The following is a 16837-nucleotide window of genomic DNA, read 5'->3' as shown; positions in this document are numbered from 1 at the left end:
CATGTACATATTATGGAACAGTACAGCATCATATTACCTAATATACAACTGAGGACATAATGAACATATGTTAACACTCCATCATCCTCGTCTCTTCATCCTACTCTACTACTTCGTATTTCCTGCTTGCAAAAGGTCATACCTCTGTTTCACACCATACATCGTTTATTGCTTCTTTCATTCACAGGTATCACCTCTGTCTCTCTCACACGAACACACGAACACACACACACACGTGTAAGAGCAGTGCCAAAAACAATCCAACAGGTCAAGACTGACTAATCCAATGTATGGTGCAGACATCGTGGGCCAAAGGGAAAAAGAGATGTGTGGCGATATTAAGGTATTTTATAATTTACACAAGCTAACTGGCTTTGGTGCTATCACATGTGTGTCAGCGCGCGCGCGCGCACACACACACACACACACACACACACACACACACACACACACACACACACAGCTATAATAACCCAACAGTGGACTTGACAGTCCAACAGCCTCCACATGTGTGTGCACTACTTTGAAAGGAGACTCTGCTGAAGCTGTCAGCTGTGCCTATCCGCCTCTGAGGCTGCTCTCTTCTCCGTGTCACACACTGCTACTGTACACGGAGACTGCTGTCAGCTCAGCTCCACTCAGCACTAACTTTACGTAGAGCAAACAGAGCCCTACTGGAACGTCACAGGCTTCGCCACGAGGAGGTATCGCTGTCATGTCAGGTGTCTTCAGGGAGGGAAGTCACTTAAACACAGCATGCCTTCAGAGTCGGCAGCAGACGCACAGACGCACAATAAACATCCCCCGTAGCTGTAATTTCCCTCTCAACTCCGGTGTTTCCTAGTGGGAAACGTCAGGACATGAAATACAAAGAATGAAACGATCCCTTGCCTTGAAATCCAAAGAGGAAAGCGACGCCGGGGATCCACACGGTGTGTATCCAGAAGTAAAGCATGGTGTCCTTTAACCAGGTGCAAAAGCTCCGCGCTCTTCCCGAAGAAGATCCGTCTCCGGCGGTTAATTTCCAGAAGAGAAAGCGCTGCTAATGAAGTCGAGCGGAGGAAGAAATCCCGGTCTGACCGCCGCTGATGAACACAAGAGTGGAGACTCAGTCGCTGCTGCGAGTGCTGCTTTCACACGGACAGTAGCGACCCCTACAGACTCTCATCCACTGTGTGTGTGCGTGTCTGTGTGTGCGTAACGTAGCATAGTAGCAGATATGGATGCCGTTAAAAGGATCATTTGAGAGCTACAAATAAAAAGGCTTCCCTTCAGAAGTTGATATTTTATGCTACTTACAATAGTAGCAAATATGACAAAAAGGGGTTTGAAACCAATGAGAATGAACCCACTCCTGCAACAAGCCAACTCAGTAGGTTCATCAAATCACCAAAATATGGCTTACCTGTAGCACTTTGAGATTTGTTTAAATGTAAAGTGCTTACAAATAAAATGTGTTATTATTATTAAATATCAGGCTTCAGCTGGAGCTTTTAAAGCTTTCTATACAATGTAATCACTGGCCCAACCCCAAAGTGAGCCCTGATGACTAAGGACTACAGACTCACAGACTTAATTGATCTCAGGTGCTAAGTGAGTGAGTGTGTGAGGCCACATGGGCTCAGATAGATACAAATGGGATTAGGACAGCACTTCACTAGATCACGTGTTTCCTCGGCAATGTTTAATAACAAAGATGTTGCTGACACTTGCCGGTTTGGGGATTTTCATTTAAAGCTTGTTGCTTTTCCACACAGCCAACATACAGGAGACAACTGCCTGATTCCAAATCATATATTGATAAGACTTGCAGATTTACGGACTTTGGTGCACATTCTCCCTCACAAATTTCGCAAGGGTTGTCCAATGTCGAATTTCAAAGGGCGCAAGGGTTTGAGTACACACTAACCGAGCCCTTTCCTTGAGTTTGCATCGATGCAGACTTCATCAAAGGGAATTGCCCACAGTTCAAAGAGTTGTGACGTCGCCATAATCCCTAGGGAAATCCGGAAATTACAAAGGTCGATTGGGCTAATGTTAGTTGCACTGAGCATGCCGATGGAGAGCTGCATGATTGGTTTGACAATTTTCTCTGGACATGTTCGTGTTTCTTTCCAGCTATGAAAATGTATCACCATTGCAATCTAACGGACTGTAACTGAGCTGTGTGTGTGTGTGTGTTTGAGTGTGGTCAGTATAATTCTACTAAAGCAGCATTTCATGGTTCAGCACTGACAGAGGACTAATCTGGACAAATCCAATACATTTCATTCAGAACCATAACCAGGGTTTTTTCCATAAAGGCTCTAACTGTGTCTGCCTCTCAGCATGTTTACCTCTGGACGGCAGAGCCGGTAGGATGCAAATCCTATTTGCTAGTCAACAATGTATGTTTCTTCACTGTTTAACATTCACATTCAGGTGGTGTCAATAGTAAATATTCATGTGTACAGGCTGGAGATATACCTTGTTCAAAAACATTTACTCAGGCTAGTGTGTAAAATACATGACTCACACAAAAAACATTACAAATAAAGACACATTAATTCGATTTGATTTAACATGAAACAACATAAACTAGTCACAAGTATCTGCCTTTATAATTATATTGGCATGAACTGAGGACAAAGGGTGAAGATGACCGCTCATACGGAATATTTGCACATTAAGAAAAGTTATATTTTATGTGAATAATATCAGCGCCCACATTTTCTACTTTTGACGTGTAATTAAAACATAAAAACTGTCTTCTCAGTGTAAAGTCATTCCTGTGTATCTAGGAGCTGTGTAGTTTTGTATGTACCAATATCTGTTTAAGTTCAAAGTGAAGAGAGCATAGTTGGTCTCACTGGAGAAAGCCAGTTATCTGTGTGCATACAAATGTGGCATTTTCCCCTAAAGAAATCCTGTCAGATTTATTACACTTTGTTCTCGCGTAGCCACAGAAGTTGGGGGTTGTTCTTTATGTTTAACTCCAGCTGCAGTGAGAGAATCTACATAAGAAACTTTGTTATAAAATAGTAACATTCTGTACTTCTATACTAAAAACTGATGGTGAGATTATATTTTCAAATGTGTCAACATTGAAGCTGTAGTGTCACATTACAAAAAATATCTACGTAACTATTGGAGATAGAAGACGTGATGTTATCTTAACACCACAAAATAATACGTTTTTTTTAATTAAGATACATTTTTGAAAATCAGTGCTAAGTCATGTAACATATGGATGTCTTTTTTGACTTTCTATCACAGTAAACAGCAGTTAGCAGCAACAGAAATGACATGTTCCATTGTTCAACTGTTAATGTAAATGGCTGTACAAATGTTACTTATAGAGTTAAACTGATGATTTAAAGCTACAGTGTGTAGTTTCTGTTGTCCCCATAAAGAATTCAAAATAATGACAACAATACTGTCGGCGCGTCCACGTGACACAGCCTTCTGTGATCCCGCACGCGCCCCCACCCCTCCTCCACGCAGTTGCTAGTAGCTAAGGAAACTTGATGGACTCTTCAGAAGAAATTATTATCTTAACTCCATCTTCGGCACATGAAAGTCACCGGAAGACGCAATCTTCTGAACATAGACATTTTGAGAAATACAGTGAGAGTGGTGTGGAGCTGAGTCTTAATTATCTTTGTACTCCTTGACTCTTTGAGGACTGATGATTGACACCTTAATCAGTTGATACAGGTGTCATTCATCAGTCCTCATTAGCCAATCCCCATGTCTATATGGAATATCTAGGAGCCATCACACAACTCATTTGGCAATGGCTTGAATGTCACGGATAATCATCAATATCAAAAAGTTACACACTAAAGCTTTAATGTCCGTAATAATAATTTAAAGTGCACATGTGTGTCCACCAGGTGCTTTCTATAGTGTCACAATAATAAAGGTTTGTGGTGGTAGGATTTTGGCTTTGTAGGACAAAAATGCCATAAACCTTTAAGCATGTTGTTATTTAAGATAAGAGTAGACCATTGCATCTCCTCTTGGCTCTGTTTTCAGGCTTCAGGAAATCTAGCCCATGACGGGAGGCTTTAACTAGGAATGGGTCATATCGGTGAGAGAGCGCGTTCATGGCTGTACCGAGCATGCATATGCCCGTGTGACAGAGAGGGGAGAGGAAGAGCTGTAGGAAGAATTCTCACTCCACTTCAAATCCTGACATTTGTTTGCTTTCTACCCACTGCAACTTAAATTGGGCTTCACTTAGTTTTTGGATCTTTGCCCTCACACAGAAGGAACACTGTTGCTTGGAGATAGATTTTCATTGTAAATGTGTAGCTGTGTTCATTTGTGTTCTCAGCTTTGTTTCCTTTTAGTTGCCATCTGTGTTTAGCTTCCACCCACGAGACCTTATGGCACAGGTGGACTGTGTTTGGAGGCTTTATTTACATTCCCCACCTGTTTTTGTCACACTGCTCATTTGTAATTTAGGCTCAGAGGAGTTGAATATTGTTTTCATTATAACATGCCAGCGGCATCAGAAACAAACCAAAGTTTAGATTGAATCCAATGCAATCGAAACAATGTGATGCAAAATATATTTTGCTGTCAGAGAAGTGAAACTGTGAGAGACACTCAAGTCTCTGTTTTAAATTGAAGTCAAACTGCAACAGTCATCAGTCAGGTGGATGAACTGAAAATGATTAATGCCTCAACACTGCATGCTGTCATACATTATCCATGATGTCAGATGCACGCGTGTGTGTGTGTGTGTGTGTATGTGTATGTGTGTGTGTGTGTGTGTGTGTGTGTGTTGTAAGCTAGGATTCATAGTCACCTTGACATTGTTAGGGTTCTTCAAAGTCTAGTTAATAACCTAGTCATAATGCCAATCACCAGTCTCAGCTACATCAGTTAATGCATTGTAGTCAAAGACCATCTCACAGCCCACTGTGGGAAGTACATGTTAAAATCAGTTTGAGTGATGGCTCCATGCAACAAACTGCATAAATATGCAAAGCTTCCAACAGACTGTTATGAGTAATAGTTTGCAAAATACAAAAATATTGCCAATGTTGGAAAAAGACATTGAGATCACATGATGCAACAAACAAGGCAAATGCCCAGTTTATTTCAGTCTATAATGTTGGACAGTTGATCCAGCTTTCACAGTTTTGCATCAGTCATCACCCATGTAGGTGAAAACTTTTCCTTATTATAATCCCTCATTAAAGAGAAACATTGTGATTCATTTTACAGAGTGCAGGCCGCTCATGTCTTATCATACTGAACACTGAGTTCAAAGCTCCTGACCTCTAAGTGTCTTGATTCGTAATTTATTTTTCCAGCCCACAGTGTTTCTGTCCTCCAGCAAACCTTTGGATGTCACTATAAAAGACTGCAGATAATGTGGGTGAATTTGGGGCTGCGTTGGCTGTGAGGAAAATATATGAAATCAAACGAAGGTAGGGAATAAGGAAACATATGGGATTGTCAACATGTCTTTTATCCGGGATACACTTTCAGATCATGTGAAATGTTGAGTAGGCTTTACTTTAATATGTATCAACCGTGCACCAGAGACAAATATGATTAGAACAAAGAGATAAAAGAGACATAGAAAGGCAGGAGAGAGTGGCAGAAAAGGAGGGAGGTAGAGACCAAACAAAAAACACATAAATAAACCAGAAAAGGTGAAAATGCAGTTAAATAGATGTGTGATGATTTACATTGAGACATCTGTGACCATGTATCACTATGGCCCCCTCTATAGACTCTGAGCTGTGATTCTTATTCCCTGAAATGTCTTGATGAACGGGTCATCAATAAACCTGGTTTTGATATTTGGAATGGTAACAAAAAACTGACTGCATTTTGGTGTGTGTGTGTGTGTGTGTGTGTGTGTGTGTGTGTGTGTTTGTGTAATTAGTGGTACTGCACCCACGTCTGTGTACAAGAGGATAAAAGCAGTGTTTTGCATCCCTTTCTGACTGAAAGTTGTAAGACTGCTGTCTACACCCAGCATTACTGATAGGTGTAGTTGGGTGTGGTCCGATTAGGCTCTGTTAAACCTGTAACCACAACTGTTTGTGATGTCACCAGGTCTTAAAGTCCAACTGTACTTCTGTATCACTGGAGGTCAGCAAAGAAACATTCTCAGGGGGTGTTAAGTAACATTTTAAACACCACCATATCACTAGAGTTCATCCATCCTCCCAGTCAGCACAATGGACAGAGACAGAGCAGCAGCAGAGCACAGACGTTGGTTCTCTGTGGAGACAGACCTGTCCAGAGAAGACAGATGTTCTCCCTATGTTGCTGAACAACAACATAATATAATTACATAACAATTGCATTTTTACTTTACTGCTGTGATTTAATTTATTCAGTTTTCAGTAAACTAATTAATCACTGTTGCACAGTGCTCCAGCAGTTATCTATGTCACCAATATTTCTGTTCTGCTTAATTGTTGATAGCATTGTTAGTCTTTCATGTCATCTGTAACTGAGTTATTCTTGTTTACTCATCATTTCAGGTCTATTCCATGTGTTCACATTGTTGTATCATTACGACTACTACTATAAAAATGGAAAGACTAATAGGTGGAATATTTTATTTTCTGTTCATTTTCATCTATTCTAAGAATATTCCACAGAAAGCTTAGTTTGAGGTAACCCAATCCCACAGTTGAGAATAGATGGGAATGTGTCAATCTATTGGAAGTGTCTTGCAAGTACGGAGTAGTTTGAAGGTAACACTGTAGCACAGAAATAGATAAACTGACGTGTGTGAGGACAAGAAGAAAAGTATAAATAAGGAGTTATTCTGATGTTCATAGAGACACTTTGGGTACACACTCGTGTGCGTCGTCATGGTTATCTCTCTGCTCTTGTTCAATGACTGAATAAAGCTGCATTTAATCTAAATTCATTGGACTCTTCATGTGTGAAGTCTAGTCCATCATTTCCCGTCATGATTCCCAGACATAAATTGTTCTGCTCATTTTAAAATTTCAGTTTCTTTTTTCTCTGTACACTTTTTAACCTTAGTTTTGTAATAATAATTCGCTGTGCACTTCCATCCAGGACACAACTTCCTGGTTCAGACAAATAAATTCCTCTTTTGATACACACGTAGTATGTATGTTGTTTCTTTTCACCTACCAAAGATAAGCTCGACCAGGACATCAGGCACTCACACATAGTTCACGCTGCACATGTGTGAACAAAGGGACATTTGTACATTTGCTGGAGGAAAGATCATGTCAAAGTCATTATTATGCATCTTTTGAGTAAATATACTTACAGAATTATAGTTGTCAGATTGCAATGACCCAAATGTTGGTTCCATCAGAGCAAGCCCGACCATTGCATTGGTTGTAATATGTAAAGTCTGAAAGTGAAAGTTTCCTGCTTGACTTTCCATCCATCAAGTATATGGATACACCTAAGAAAAGATTGCTATCGATCTTACTTCTAAACATGACACCACATTACACTGCACTCTGAGCTGTGACCTCCAGAAGTGGATAATTTACAGTAAAGTTGCAGATACTCTGTGGTACTTGTACTTTGATGCTTATGACTGTTGGAGCTCTACTTTCCTCTGCTGTTGGTCTCTGTCCCGAATAAGGAACTCCTTTGTCTATTTCTAGTGACTTCATCCCAGTGGTTTCCTTTACAGCAGACCCCCAGCTGATTACCTGTGACTTTGCGGAGAGCGTTGATTTATGACTGTTTTGCTCTGATTATACTTGAGCTTTCAGCTGGCATGCAAACGGGTGAATGCTTCCCCAAAGGCTTGTTTGGTAACAGTTTGCCTCTGACAGAGAGCCAAATGTCTGCAGAGCAGAGCATCACGTTCTGGTTCAGAGCCAGTTAAAAGTGTGTTGGTCTCTGTCACGGGTCTTAACTCCACAGAGAGAAATGGTTCTCATTGCTAACAGAAGAATCTCTAAATACCCAGGTAGAGAGAAGAGAAGTGAGACTATATCTACAAAAGTAAAATGAATGAAGAGTTGATAGTAAAACAGGAATTAAGAAAATTATCTTTCAACTTCATTACTTTTTCCAATTGGAGTAATTCCTTTGCTGTGATAAGAGAGCCACCAGCCGCAGTCTATCATCATAGATGAGTTAGAGGAAAAAGTAAGATGATCAACAGCCAGCTAAAAATAGGGGGGGAAATGGGATATTGTTTCCTCTGCACTTGTCTTTGTTCAACCATCTGGAACAACAATAAATCAGAAAAGGAAACAGCCGCCGAGGTGGTGGATTATCAATGCATAAATAATTCCATTATGAACCCATATATCAATTACCAAGGTTCAGACAAAATGTTAAAAAAGTTAAGAGGTGCCATGTCTTCATACAAAAGAAAAAAAAGTCTTCATAGTGGATCCAATGCCCTGGCCGTGCAACCATGCTGCCTTTGAGGACAGAATAAATGTCAGACCCTTCTTTCTGATTTTCTCTAATGAATATCAGAGAGAGTCAAGTTTGTGTGTATTTGCATACACCATTCTTGTAATCCTTGATTACGTCTGTAGATTGTTGGGTCTGGTCTGCTGGCTCTCCTGTGGATTCTCTTGTTGAGTCTCTGTAGAAATGTTGGCTTATGTAAATCCATAATCCACTTTCCAGATCAACATCAAGTATGTCTGTGTTTTTATTGATCTGCAACTATTGTATTTTTTTAATTCTGCCACTTAAAACCGGCATCATCAAAAAATGCCATATCTTACAACTATGATTTACGTATTCTGGTAAACAATTGCATTACACGTGTGCTAGCCAATATGAAGCACATTTTTGTTTTTAACTGCAAACGTGAAGAAATAAAGTAAGATAGAAGAGAGGATACGTGGCCTCGTTCTCTGAAATGAGGTCTCTGTGTGCAGTCCTCTTTGTTATCTCTGTCTTCTGTTACTGAGACTTTAACAATTAACCTGACACTGCATAGGTTGAAATAACACAAATAGGTTGCAGCTGGTTAAACACAACCCCGTATGTTAGAAGTTTGGACAGAAAGCACATGTTGGATTAAAGAAAAAAAAAAAAGGTAAATCTAAAGTGTACATTCGGGACAATAGTAGAGGTTAATGTGTACAGCACAGCATTATTGTAAAGGTGTTACAGTGTTAAATGCATCATCTTAAGAATCCTTCTCACCACATTGAGCTAGCAGAGAAGAATGTAAATTATGTGATGGTTATCCCATCTTTACTGTCGATACAGAAGCGCAGATTTGCTGCATGCTAATGACAGGGTAATTTCTCTCACACTTAACTGCACAAACATATTTTTAATTGATGTGACTGCCTCTCAGTATCTAACAGAGCTGAGGAACAGAATAGTGTATGCCCCATGTACTGCATCACAGGCTGCTGCCAGGCTTTACTGTACCGTGAAAATGCATTCCCATGAACAGGTCCATATATCGTACGAAAATATGCACACAAAGAAGTGCATAATATGCTTTGAAATAAGAAGACTGTTGGCTGGTCACATGATGTTGACTATTAGATCCATGACGCTAAGCAGCAGTTACTAGCTATTTAAGTCACCACAGAGCTTTGTGATGCCGGCTACAGACCTGCCTTGTATCAGCGGTAGTTAGGTAGGTAGGTAGGGCTCAGTTACCTGAAAACAGGTGACTTTGAGCCGGGTACAAAGCCCCGCGAGCTGCCGCTCGTTTCAGCGGACATCACGGTTAAATGTAGTCCACAGAATGTGAATGGGTTTTGCCGCGACGAAAGTTAAGGTTAGGCACCAAACTGTTAGCACCTGACCACCTTCCTACGCTGCCAGTTGCATCTTATACAGCGGGTGTCAACGTAGTGAATACAGCATACAAAACTTGGAATGCTTAAAACTTACAGTGCTTTACTTTTCATAGCTGTTTGAACAAACGGTTCATGAGAACATGCTGTGCTCTGGCCTGTTGGTAAAGATGACATCACAATCTCTGTTGGTATTCACGGTTTCGCTAGCAGAGCTAAGCTGAAGCACGCAAACTGGAAGGAAAAATGGACGTGTACTATCTGGCACAGCAGGAGTCCTTATCCAATATTTACTGCTTTAAAGTACTCCAGCCCTCAGTGAGCTTTACTGTAAAATAGCAATCCCTCCACCAGCATTGAGTTACTGTAACAGTATAACAGAGGAACTCATCCCTCATCCATCCTCTCTGTCTCGTTCACATCCTGTAAGACCTTCTGCTTGTCAATAACTCGACTATCATAAGTGATTATTCCTCCGCTAAATAGCAGTTATATTCCCAATCAACTCCATTGTGGAAAAATGCTGAAATTACTTGATATGGAGAAATGCTTCTCACAGAAAAATTAAAGTATCTTTGAAAAAGAGAAAGTGTGTGTGTGTGTGTGTGTGTGTGCAGCCCAGTCTTTATTTAATGTATTCATTTGTGCACAGGGACACAATTTTCTTGTTTTTTTTTTCAGACCAGATGTTATACAAATCTCACAGACAATATTTTTGAAACTTAAGGTATTGAAAAAGAACTGAGGCAGAGAGAGCATTGAAGAAGAGAAACTTTAAATTCTACAGTGATTAACCATGATAAGTTCAAACTCGCTGATCCTGTCTGGGGTGTTCAGTCAGTGTAAGACAATGCTCTCTCTAAAGACTTTCGGTTACACTTTACTTGAACATTTCTAGCAGCGGTGGCCTAAAGAATCAAGCCTGTGACCAGGAGGTCTACAGTTCAATCTCCGGAATGGCAGTGTGGGGAAAAGTGAAAAGAGCAGCGCTGGTCCCTCCCTCATTACCACCACTAAGGTGCTCTTGAGCAACGCCCTTAACCCCAACCGGTCCAGTGGAGGTGCTGTGGTTGTACTGGGCAGCTTCCAGGTATGAATATGACAGGTCGTCGTCGCAAATGAGAATTTTTACTCAATCGACTTACCTGACTAAATAAGGGTAACAAATGAAAAAACAAAAAATCTACATAAGAGTGACATGAGAGTGTCATGAACGTGTCATAAACATTATAAACAAGTTAAACGGTTATGACATAATGCTTTCTTTTAGTAAGTGCCATTCCGTTTTTTCATGATAGGTTAGGGTCAGGGTTCATGCTCATTCAAGCGTCTTGCTTCCTTATTGCAAACTTAGCAGTTTGTCACTATGTCTATTTAGTCATGTAGTCCATCCAGGGTGATCTAATTCACTGTTTTGTCCTAAAATGAACAACCAAACAAACATCCAACACATCTAAGTCTGCCCTACACTTCCCCACACGTCCTTCTTCAAACACTTTGGTTGGCGCTCAAGTGATTCATGACACAATCAGTTAACTCTGAGCTGAATCCAGTTCAATCACAGTCAATAGAAGACAAAACCCTGACTGACCGTGTCTCCCCCTCTCCGCCTCTCTATTTGTTCTCTCTCTGCTCTCTCACTTCTGCAGTCAATGGAATGGGTGTTGGCTAGCTAGTGGAACTAAGTTATTGCACTGTTGAAAGAGGCTCCGGCGGACTGATCTCAGACCTGCAAATACATACTTTAAGGAAAAGAAAAAACAAACAAATTGGATTTGGGTACTGAGACAACCTTCTGAAATGGCTGCACCAGCACAGAGGGATAAACATCATATATGATAATTTACCATAATTCATGCAGAAATATCAATTTGATTTTATGTTGATTAACCAACAAAGCTGGTGGAGCTACAGACTAGACACAGCTGTGAAGAGTTTATATTTATCATTTTATATCACAGGGTTTGGAAAAAAATAAAATGAATGTGTTAGTCTGTTGACTGCAAATTAACACCACAGCAGAGAAATAATTCTTCCTTGACATTAGCAGTACTGTGTGTAGAGGGAATCTTTCTTGTTTTGAAATGCCAGACGGATGACTTTTTTCAGCCAAACTGCACAGTGAGGACAGGAAGAGTAAACAGAGGAGCAGGTGGTAGAAGAAAAGAATAAATAGGAAGGGAAACAGAGAAGGGTGAAAATACTGTTAATCAAAAGGAGGCTCAAAACAATGACTCGTTCTCCAGAAATGCACAGATTAAAATAAGTTGTCAAAACCATACAATCCCATTTGCACACCATTCTTGAAAACCTTAAAAAAAAGAAATGATGAATGGTTTTAATTCAACTTTAGAAAACATTTTCAAATTATGTCTCACACAACAATCCTCACACCTGGAAGCATTAATGGAATAATCAATTACAGTTGTGTCAACGTTCTCAGTAAAATATCAGCAAACTGTGATGGATCCTATTTAAAGCTCTAACAATCAGTCAAAGCAGACATCAGGAAACTAACAATGATATTCCTGAAGGAGATGTAAAGCTTTGCCCATGTTTGAAGGACAGAAGATGGAGGTCAGCCTATGTGTGGTTGCTCTGTCTGTGGCGTCTGGTGGAGAAGAGACAGAGCGAGAGCTGAGTTCCAATCACGGACAGGACACAAGAGAGCAGCTCCAGCCCTCTGGCTCTAACAGAAGACAGACTGGGACGGAGGACAGCTGTCCAGCTTTGGATCAGCTAGAAGAGAGCATGGAAAGATAGAGAGGACAGGACCAAGGACTGGACACCAAAGGGAGACATATCATCCCTCTGGTTTACAGAGAGGACAAACACTGACTTCACAGTGTCAGACAGTTGAACTCATGTGAGTATAAGGCCTTCATTTAAAGTGAAGTCTGCAGGGCACTGGCCTACATGAGATACATTTACATAGAACTGATGTATTTAGTTCAAGGAAATCCGTCTTAACATCAAGTCTGTTCAATCATACAATGTAGCCTCTCTCTTCTCTCCAGATAGACGTAAATGTCAATCTAATTTCCATTATCAGCTAATTTAATGTTTATTTCTCCATTATGACCGGTCATCAGCTCATCATCTGCTGAGCTAAAGTGTTGATCTGCTCAGCAGACGTGTTGTGATCTAATAAGATCAGACAAGTGTGAGACACACAGGATAAAAACAGCTCTGCTATGACCACAGTAACTGAACTGGGAAGACTGTATCCAGATACCTGCTGTCTTATTGACAATAGAGAAACACACCCGTTCTTATCCATGTTGGCTTAAAGTGAAACATAAAAGTTCATTATGGAGCAAAGAAAACATGTAACTCATAAAATTGCTCTGGATGACATAACTGCTGAGCTAACATGGAAACAAATTGATCTCTGTGGCAATTGAATCAATCGGACTAATTGCAAACATGGAAAAGTCGACCAGAGTGGCACATTTTACATTAGAAGAGCAAACAATAAATCCTACAAAAACATTGACAACACAGACACGTTTTTCGGGCAAAAAGCAATAAGGTTGATCAATTATCAACAGTTTTCAACGTCACTTCCCCATCAGTCAGGTACGAAATATGTCCATTATTCCACTTGTGCATTCCATAGACTTTTGTTGCTGTAGCCTATTATTTCAGTTGCAACCCTGGCAGTAGTAAGCGATCGTGAGTGCAGATACATAAAAAATAAAAAAAATTACTCAAACCAATGCACGCATTGTTAACACATGGCTCAAGAAGCTGATTAAGATACATAATTCCCTCTACTGAAAATCTATACCTTTAATTAAGATACCCATCAGGGAATGTTTTCAGGGTTGTGGGTCTCTAAATGTTTGAACTTTTCTGAATGCACCTCTCTCTCTCTCTCTCCGTGCACCAAGTTCCACCGGATCTTCTTAGAATGGTGACGCCATTATCAATCAATTGTCTATTGGTCAGTAGGTGGTGCTTTTACATCGGTTGATCTCTAACCTTTAATATAACCTGCCCCTTTGCAGGTTAGATGTTCATCATAAGTTACCACGGCAATTTAACCCGAAAGGTGTTCCAGCATTGTGATACACAAAACCATTGGTTGAACCTGAAGTTGTCTCGGTAACCCCAAATCTTGCTTCGTAGTACAGGCCTCAAGCAAATCTTTCCACCAGCTGTGGGAGGCAGCCTTGCACATTTTCTTGGTGCTCTTCACATCCAGAAAAAAAAGCATTCAGTTATATCAAGTCCCTCCATCAGCTGGTTTACCAGTCAGACGTTTTCACACATTCTGTATCGTTTGTTTGCTTTGGTGGAAATCAGTAGATGAGTTTACTTGAAACAATTTCCCATTGGCGTGGTTTCATTTCACACCTGGAAAAATCCAAGATTACCAAAATGTGTCATTACCATTGACGCAAGAACTTTCACTCTTCCTATTGGTTGGATGTGTCTGGGGCTGGAGCAAGAAAGTAAATGCAGGAAGAAGGTTTCTGTGCTCTGGATAAGTGAACATTTCTAGCATCTCCATAGTCAAACAATATTATGAAATGGGATGTGGGGTGTTATTTTGTGTCTCTGGTGCTTCCACACTAATAAAAACTTGTAAAAAAGTATCCATGTTGTTTTGAGTGAGATACGGTTTCTTAATGTATCCTGGTGGGTTTTTTAGTGTGTGTGTGTGTGTGTGTGTGGGTTGGGTTTCTTTTATATGACAAGATCATGGTCAGCACAATAATTAAACAGCCAAAGTATCACACAATGGATTATGAGACACTGAACCCTGCAAAAGATGCATTTGTGTCCTTTAAATACATTTAATAGCGCTAAAGAGAGCTGCATCTCTTACGTCCATTTGGACGAACCTCTAAAAAGGGACAGGCCACAGCAGGAAAGAAAAACACAGGTGTAATTATTAACAGCAACAATGGCTCCATTTCAGTCAAGCAGAACACTCGTTAGTGTTGATTAGGGATACCTGTGCTGTTCCCTGTGCCTTCAAAATGTGGAAGAAAGAAAAGGTCTACAGTGACACAGCTACAGTCTATTAATGAGAGATAATCAATTTGATGACAGAAAGGATTAACAGCACAGACAACACAACTAACTTCAGTACCAAATCCCACAATAACAAGTCAGGTTTTAACCAAATGACTGTTATTCTATCTGCATCCCTTTGTTCTTTGTACTCCTATACTCTGACCAGGCCCTGCATCTATGCATGTCCTCCTGCGTGCTGGTTCACCATGGCTGTGGGAGTGCATTGTTGCCTCACAGAGCTCCCAGCAGATATGCCCCGCTGGCAGCAACCACAGCTGGAAGCTACTAAATTAATGACCACTACAGTCAGAGCTCCAAGTATTCACCAGCTCAGCATGACCAATCAGAGATGAGCAGCACTGTTATTGAATCATTCAAAGGTGAAAGCTAAGTTCATGTGTTGAGTTTTTTTACTATGATCAAGCAAGCTAGAGAGTGCATGAAGGAGTGGTGTTGAAAGAACTAAGTAAAGTTAAAAAAAAAGAGAAATTAAACTTCATTCTCCGATTGATCATGGCAGTTACTTTCTATAGCAGAATAAATAACGGAACACTCAGGGCTCAGACGTTTTATTGATTTCTAATTCAAACATCAATCACACTGTACAGTTAAAACAAACATCAGCAGAATGAAGCTGTGTTGTTTCTAATGTGTAAAAACTGCTGCTCAGATAGCAACATTGCTAAGTTGCCTTATCCTTATGGTTCTTTAGCTGTGGTAAGGTAAAATGGACATGGTCACAAAGTGACTAATTTCTTTGTGATATTACCAGTAGTACTGAACAAACACACGTAGCCCTCCAAAGTCCAACCTGCTCCAGTGTTTTAGCCTGAGTCCTCAACCTCACTGGTCAGCTGCAACACAAGGCAGACACAATGCTGGTAACAGTGTCTGCTGGGTTCTGCTGTAAGTGGAACTGAGATTACTAAAAAGCAAATCCACAAAGAATCAACAGCGGGGTCATCACAGTCAAACATCCTCAATATACATTCCTACTCTAAATCCTATTTAACCTTTTTTTCCTTTCTTTAAGCTTCCTCAAACCTTTTGTCAAAGACATAATCTATATCATTTAGAGAGAATCTGATGAAATTGACATTCAGAAAGGCTTTATCTTTCTTCCTATTAGGATTCTCCTTGGTTGTGTGTATAGAACAACAGAGAAAAATCATCTCTCTTTCTCTCTGTAGAAGTCACTGACACAGCAGCCATTCTCTTCTCTGCTTCATAGTGGTCAGACTCATCTACCAACCCTTATAGATCTGGCCCAGCACTGCCTGGCACCTGCTCTAACTTAAGCTGTCATAGTTTTAGACTCCCGGGGGACTTCCCCTCTCTCTTTCCCTCTGTGTGCATCCATGTCCCAGAAATGCTTGTTTCTAACTTAGCTCTGGGGAGCTTATTCCCCAGAGTCCTTATGATTTTCTGTCTGCCAGCAGTTTTCCTTGGATTTGCTTGGCACCTAAAGGGTTGCAGCTGTTGCTGTGGTCCTGCTCTACGCCCTGCTATGCCCTGCTACACTCTGCAATGCCCTACTACGCCCTGCTATGACCCGTGATGCTCTGCAGTGCCTTGCTACACCATGACCTACCACAACCACTATTTCTAGTCATAGTTCCATTATCTTTATTGTGACTATAATTGCTCCTAATACACCCCCAACCGGCATCGTCAGGCACCGCCTACCAAGAGTCTGGGTCTGTCCAGGGTTTCTCCCTAAAAGGAAGTTTTTGCTCGCCACTGTTGCACTAAATGCTCTCTCTTGGGAGGAATAACTGGGATTGTTGGGTCTTTGTAAACTAAAGAGTGTGGTCTAGACCTACTCTATCTGTAAAGTGTCTTGCAATAACTCATTATATTATGAATTTATACTATGAATAAAATTGAATTGAATAGAATTGGCTTAACTCACCCTGTAATCCCCAGGACCCAGTTCCGCACAGTCTGCTGTCATGTCTACATTCTTAGAATTTAGATTGACTAATACTTTTATAAAGTCTGTGAAAAATAAAATAAAAAAGAATAAAAAAGAATGAAATATGAAGAAAAAAAATTTGAACGTAGTATCAATT

The 16837-nt window shown here is 40.5% G+C and overlaps 1 protein-coding gene across 2 annotated transcripts in view; it reads right to left on the bottom strand.

The window, feature by feature from the left end:
• The window catches only part of lsamp (limbic system associated membrane protein), a 603277-nt gene that overhangs the window by 409237 nt on the left and 177203 nt on the right, over positions 1-16837 (bottom strand). Inside the window, exon 1 of one of the 2 annotated variants that reach the window (XM_034862356.1) lies at positions 892-1135. The exons of the other annotated variant lie outside the window; for it this stretch is intronic. Within the exon in view, the coding sequence (XP_034718247.1) occupies positions 892-955 (64 nt within the window). The 5' untranslated portion in view covers positions 956-1135. Of the gene's footprint in view, positions 1-891; positions 1136-16837 lie in introns of those variants that run through there. 2 annotated transcript variants of the gene reach the window in all.

The sequence above is a fragment of the Etheostoma cragini genome, chromosome 3 (genome assembly GCF_013103735.1).
Source record: "Etheostoma cragini isolate CJK2018 chromosome 3, CSU_Ecrag_1.0, whole genome shotgun sequence".
In the NCBI taxonomy this organism is placed as follows: domain Eukaryota; kingdom Metazoa; phylum Chordata; class Actinopteri; order Perciformes; family Percidae; genus Etheostoma; species Etheostoma cragini.
The sequence above is the reverse complement of the archived record's forward strand: the minus strand, read 5'-3'. Positions and strand labels throughout refer to the sequence as shown.